The 6,836-nt window shown below is 47.1% G+C and overlaps 1 protein-coding gene across 2 annotated transcripts in view; it reads right to left on the bottom strand.

Annotated features, from left to right (window-relative positions):
• Positions 1 to 442: 442 nt before the first annotated feature.
• The window catches only part of LOC135116217 (homeobox protein ARX-like), a 41,895-nt gene continuing 35,501 nt past the window's right edge, over positions 443 to 6,836 (bottom strand). For both annotated transcript variants that reach the window (XM_064033564.1, XM_064033566.1), the window contains exon 4: positions 443 to 5,313. In XM_064033564.1, the coding sequence (XP_063889634.1) occupies positions 4,705 to 5,313 (609 nt within the window). In that variant the 3' untranslated portion in view covers positions 443 to 4,704. The remainder of the gene's footprint in view (positions 5,314 to 6,836) is intronic.

Genomic DNA, 6,836 nt, shown 5'->3' with positions numbered 1-6,836 from the left:
GGGGAAACTAAATCTGTAAATTATGCAAAATAGTGAAACTGATTATTAGTCTACAGACACTTAGCTTTTTGCTATTACGTAGAAAAAAATACGTACTGAATATGGAAAATCTGGGTTGATATCTGGATTGAGTATAAAGGCAAAATATCAAATTCAAGACAGTAATAACGATGTACCTGCATAAAATAGAAAGAAAGAAAAGGGGCATTCTTCCAGTAAGACACATAAGTGCAACAGACATCTTTATTCATGGCTGGAGCCCTTTTAGTATATGTACACATTCCTTAGCACAGTAACACAAGTAAGGTAGACGCGCCGCAGCAACAGGGACACCAGAGATACAGCGACACGAGGCGAGGGGCGGTAACAACTCAAGCTGTGGAAAAGGGTCTGTATATGTATGTTATTCTATCATTGTAACACCGACCTGTGTGGAGAGAGAGAGAGAGAGAGAGAGAGAGAGAGAGAGAGAGAGAGAGAGAGAGAGAGAGAGAGAGAGAGAGAGAGAGAGAGAGAGAGAGAGAGAATTATCACTCACATTCATGCATCAACTCACCACTTACAATGTTATGAACTATATTTTTTAATGTAAGAGGGAATCTGACCAAGGGCAATAAAAAGACGGAAAAAAAGACCCGCTGAAGATGCCAGTCCCTCAACAGATTGTAAAAAATAATATCCAAATTTACAAGAAGTGTCTTGAAACAATATACATCTTCATACATCGTTCCAGAACACGCCTGGATCCGATAACTCAGTATATAATATATGGATAAGAATATTCTACGTATACCCAAAACTCTTACCTACGATTTACTGCACAACTTGACATATAATACAAGTTAGTGTTTATTCCTTTAGTGATCAGCTGATGCATGAGTTGAATTAGCTTTAAGTGCGATACTGCGGTGAGTGTGCTTACGAAACATTCACTCCACAACACAGTATCTTGATAACAGGACAGGAAAAGAAGCGAGGGGGAGAGAAAAAGTAAGACATACATCACGTTATACATAAAGAAAGATTATTAAAAGTAGGAATAACAAGAGAAGTTGAGGCTGGGTGAAATATAGGCTGCGTTGTTTGAGACTAACATGGGAATATAGAAAACGGGATATGATTGTAGTGTCGTTGGTGGCCGTTGCTCACAAAGTCCTCGGAAAATAACGAAGTTCCCCCCTTGATCTCCAGACTTCCAGGATTCATTACATTAAGAAGCTGTTCTCCATACACTGTCCGAAATTACACTTAAACTCCTTATAATTAATGGATAACTCTATGTTGGTTGTTTGGTGTTTAAAGAAAATGGATGCACGTTAAACGGTACTGTACTGAAGCCTGGTTGAAGGGGGAACCACGCTATTCTAAACAAGTACTATACGGTAACAAAGCAACAACTACATGTGGGACCTCTAACGGGGAGAGAGAGAGAGAGAGAGAGAGAGAGAGAGAGAGAGAGAGAGAGAGAGAGAGAGAGAGAGAGAGAGAGAGAGTATGAATAACTGAATTTCTAATATACATCAATATATACACATATTTTTTCTTCCCATCACACCGGTATGGCCAACAAAGGGACGTGGTTAAATGCACTAAGTAACATGGCCTTCATCCTCCAGCCTTGGCCCGTCGTCAGCCTTGGCCGCCTCAGGATCAAGGAAGGGTTTACTCCACACTCAAGTATCGTTTGGAGAATTAAAACCTTGTGTGGAGCTTGATCACGCAGTACACACCTACACACACACGCACATAAAAAAAAAAAAAAAAAAAATAGAGAAATAATTGAGATAGTGGGCTTAGATTTTGTTTTAGTGGAAGTAGTAAATATCTTTTTTTTTTCTGTTACTACAAAGAGGTGACGTAACTCCAAGGATGAGGAAGGGCAGGCGGGAGACGATGATTACTCTTAATGTTTACGTGCTTTAATGTGTCTTCTGTGTTCTCTTTCCCTCAGGTCTGCAGCACAACACATGGGTTTCCAAGGGTGAGTGTTCTGTTCTCTGTTCTTTTCTTGTGTATTTTTATTTATTTTCAAGAGGATAAACACTGTTTTCTTGATTGTTTTCTTTCAATACGTCTTCAGTTTAACGTTTTATTTTCTCTAAATATTTTCTTCAGAGGGAGGCGAAGAGCAGGGTGAGAGATCAAATTTCTGATAGTTTTAAGCATAAAACTTCCTTTCTGGTCATGATATTTTTTTCACGTATGCTTATAAGAAAAATTTTTAACGTTTTCCTTTTCTTATCCTTTCTTCACCGTGTTCTCAGTTTCATTATTTTTTATCCGAATTCTATTGACAAGATGCGTCTGCAGGAGCCCCCACACTCGTAGTCGTGGGTTCCTGCGGCGGTGGAGGTCTGGGCATTCTCGGGCGTGGGCGTTGTTACATCACCTACACGACTAAGAACCGTATTTTGAAACACTTTCGCGCTGCACTTCCACTACTTTCAAAAGGCTCTACTTGAAGCTACACTGCTTTTTGAAGATGTTTTTTACGGTTCCAGTAACATATTAACAAGGTTTTTACATTATTTAAAGGAGAAACAGTCTTGAGAATCCGGCTAATCACTTCTGTGGCCTTTGAAAATAGTCGTGGTGAAAGAGGAAAGCGTTTCAGAACACGGGCCTAAGTACTGCGTGCTAGGCGTGGCGGTGGGTGGGCGGGAGAGGACGCAGAAAGGAGTCAAGAGTGAGTTGAGAGGACAGCCGGGTGGGGGTGAGGCGCGGCATCGGAGGAGCAGGGAGGCTGTGGTGGCTTTGAGGCGACGACTGTCAGGACATATTTTGTTTGGTATCATGGTGAAGTGAATTTTTGTAACAGTGAAATAATAATGTACTATATATAACAGAATTTATCAGGTTTTTACTTCATTTATTTAAGCAGAAGGAATGATAAGTGGCGGGAATTATATTGAAGTTATTCATGTGCTTTTCGTGCTCATTTTCATAGTGAATTTAATTTTTGTGACGATGGAAAAATGATTTACTAAAAATAAAAATTTTCCGGTTTTTACTCTGTTCGGTGGAGCGATCAGTGGCGTGGAGGATGTTGAAGTAATCTTTTTAATTCTTGCCTCCATGATTATGCCAAGATGACTTTCCTAATGCTGAACTAATAATGTAATATAATAAAACTTAACCGGTTTTTGTTTAGTTTATATAAATTGGAATCTCAAGTGTCGGAGAGAATGCAAAAGTCAAAGTCACTCATTTAATTATCTGGAGCGTGATCATGTTGAGGTGTATTCTCTAACGCTGGACTAATAATGCAATAATGGACCTGATTGACTCGCTGACTAATTGTGTTATTTGCTCAATGCGCCGCTGCCAAGCTGGACTCACTTTTGTATGAGTGTGCCGGCAGCGCAATGGAAAGGAAATAATAAATCAAAGGTTCTCGCACAGAATTTCTTGAGGGAATATTCTGTCACTTTGTTCCTCAGTGAAATTAAGACAAGCTGTTTGAATTTATTTTTAGGTAAAGGAAAGTCATAAGTTGTCATTTATGTTCTCTTCCCCGCATACACACACACATACAAACACACACACACACACACAGACACACACACACACACACACACACACACACACACACACAGACACACACACACACACACACACACACACACACACACACACACACACACACACACACACACACACACACACACACACACACACACACACACACACACAGCCCCAAAGGAACAGTGGAGGGGAGAAACTTGGTCCGTCCTGTGAGTGTATTGTCGAAGAAGAGCAAACACACGCCCCTAATATTCCCGCAGCGGCCGCCACGCCAATTACGACCTTACCGCCGTAATTAATTAGCATCAGTGTCCCGTGAAGCTCGTAAATTAGCCGGGTTTGCTGCCGAGTGTCAATAAGGAAGACTGGAACGGCCAATTTGAGCTTTGGGCCGCGTGGCAATAAAGGCAGTAATGAAATGTGTGGGTAAGGGAGGAGTCTGCCCCGCGCCACTCGTCTCCAAAGCTCAAAATCATTAATCTATTGACAAATTGGCCAGATTGGCGGACGAGTTGTCGATAAAGATCCAGAGTGGAAGTGAAAGATTCGTATTCCACATTTTTGGGAGCACTGCACCTTGACTCTAATGGGAAGTGTCGCTTGGTGTGGCGCGGCGCCGCCCGCCCCGAGCCGCCGCCGCTGCCCCCACAGCTGGCCTGACCAAATGAAAGGTTGATCAGGATGTAATTAAAGACTTTGTCGCCGCCCTCACGGAGAAGCCGGAAGACGCTGCTAGGGACGCCCACGGGAGCCTACTTGAGAGTCACACACAGACTGGCGCCCCTCGCCCTCCTGCCACCCGCCGCCCTCCAGCACCGACCCGCCCGAGCAATGATAGCAATTGCTGCATTATAGTACGTTTCATACCTCCCCGCGGGGCTCTTCATACACGGCGTGAGGAAGGACACGTCCTGAGGGACTCGTGACCCTCGGCGTCTCAACCCCGCCGCTCCGCCTCCCGGAACTGAACATCCGCTGTGCCTCTTCATCCACATTCGGACACCGAGAGCCGCCTGCTCTTCGCGGGGCTTCCCAGGCCCCGGCGCCCGCGGCGCCCCTCAGTGCCCGGGATGTACTCGTTGCCACCGACACATAACATCAACTCAATGTTTCCCTCGTGACTACAGAGTGACCACCTTGGCAACAAGACCCTCGGCGGCTGTGTGGCGGCGTGGGCGTTCAAGAGGAGGCGTGGAGGCCTGGCGCAGGCGGGGAGAGCCGCTCCAAGTGCTGACGTGCCTTAAGCCTCAGCAGGTCCACCGAGGCGCCGCGGCAATCCAGAGGGAGCCCGGTGGGCGGCGAGGCGGGGGCGGCCGTGGGCGTGGAGGTGGTGGTGGTGCTGATAGGGCCGTGACTGCTGATTGGCGGGGAGTGGGCGGGTGAGGCGTCTGGACTGACGGACGGGCCTGAGGAGGAGCCCATGATGGAGATGGGCAGCCCCTGGGCCATGCTGGTAGCGGGGTGCAGCAGCGGCAGGCGGTGCGACGGCATGTAGTGGTGGATCACGGGGTTGAGGAGCGGCGAGGGCAGCCCGGAGGCCTTCTGGTGCAGGCCGGGGCTGTGCGGCTGGTGCAGGAAGGACTGCAGGTGCAGGGCGTGGATGGCGTGCAGATGGAGCAGGTCAGCCGCGGTGGCGGCGGCGGCCACGGAGTGCGGGGGCGGCAGGAGAGGCAGGGGCAGGTCGGGCAGGCCGCCTAGGGGATGCTCCACGCCCATGAAGGAGGGACTTTCACGCCCAAGAGCCTTCTCCCGCTTCCTCCACTTGGCGCGGCGGTTCTGGAACCAAACCTGAAGGGAGAGGAGGTTAGTTTGGAGGAAGAACAGTGCAAGTAGTTGCTGTAACTGCTAACCGCCTGTTGTAACTACCAAACAATTAATGAGAAGTATTTTTGTCATCCCAAGATGAACATAACAGAAACTGAGCCACAGGATGGAGGATTGTCCCCAGCACGGCACCGCCGCCCCGCTGCCTCGCTGCCCGGGGCTTGCAGGCACCGCGCGCTGAGTCACTCGGGTGAGCAAATAGAGACAGAACAATTTGGCTTCTGCGGTTGAACACGACGCAAAGAGGGTGGCGAGCTGATGAGGTGTGGGCGCTGTGGCGGGGGCGAGATGATGGTGCGCGAGGCAGAAAGGTGACATGGGCAGACACACTCTACTTCCCTTCCCTTTTTTATTCCTTCTCGACTCTCTCCACAACACTCATATAGCACAGTCTGACCTGAGATCCGCCAGAGAAAATTCTCGTGGCCTCTGTGTCACTCCTCGGGACGAAGATAAACAAATATAGCTTAGTGGGGCCAGATGAGCTACTGGTGACGGCAACCCTCCACGTAACCCAACTCCCCTTGTCGCGCTCCTCCTCCTCCTCCTCCTCCTCCTCCTACGACGACGACGACGAAGCCAGGAGATGAGTGAAAACAGGTTGGAGAAATACATTAATCCTTTGCTAATTGACCTAACGAGTTAATAATTGCCGCCAACCTCTTTGTTGTGTCAGCTGCCACATGGGGGATGCGCAGCGTCTCTCACCCGCCCCTCACCTCCCTCTCCCTCCCGTCCCTTCCCATCTCCCACAATCTTCTCCACTCTATTCCCCTCTCTTCTCATCCACTCATCGCCTTTTCTCCCCTTCCTTCTTTCTTTTTCTTTCACAGCCCTCTCTCCTCTTCTTTTTCATCACCAACCACCTCTCCTACCTCATTTCTGTCTTCTTTTTCCCGCAATCGCATCTCTTCTCTATCTCTTCATATTCCAGGAAAAAGTGATCGTAACTTTAGCAGGATAGAAGAGGAATGAGAAAAGAGGAAAAACAGAAAGACGAGAACAAGTAGGAAGTTGGAGCTAAGAAATCAAATAGAAATAGTTACGTATAAAGGAACAGTCAGCTAAAGGACATAAGAGTAAGAAAATAACAAAGGTACGAGAGAAAAGACGAGAAAGAGAGGAGAAAGAGAGTAAAGGAGAATGAAACAATGAAGATTAAGGGATGAAGGAGAGAAAATGTGAAGTGACGAGAAGAAAATACGTAAAGATGAAGTAGAAGGAATGGAGAGAGAGAGAGAGAGAGAGAGAGAGAGAGAGAGAGATCCTGCAAAAAGCCATCAGGGCTACACGTGGCAGTCTCTCCAACAGACCTACATAAAGAGAAACACACACACACACACACACACACACACACACACACACACACACACACACACACACACACACACACACACACACACACACCATATTCTGAAACACTTCTGTGCTGCACCAACACTACTTTCAAAAAGCTCTAATTGAAGTTACACTGATTTTTAAGGATG

This window comes from Scylla paramamosain, chromosome 30, assembly GCF_035594125.1.
Source record: "Scylla paramamosain isolate STU-SP2022 chromosome 30, ASM3559412v1, whole genome shotgun sequence".
NCBI lineage: Eukaryota > Metazoa > Arthropoda > Malacostraca > Decapoda > Portunidae > Scylla > Scylla paramamosain.
This window is presented reverse-complemented; position numbering and strand designations above follow the sequence as displayed.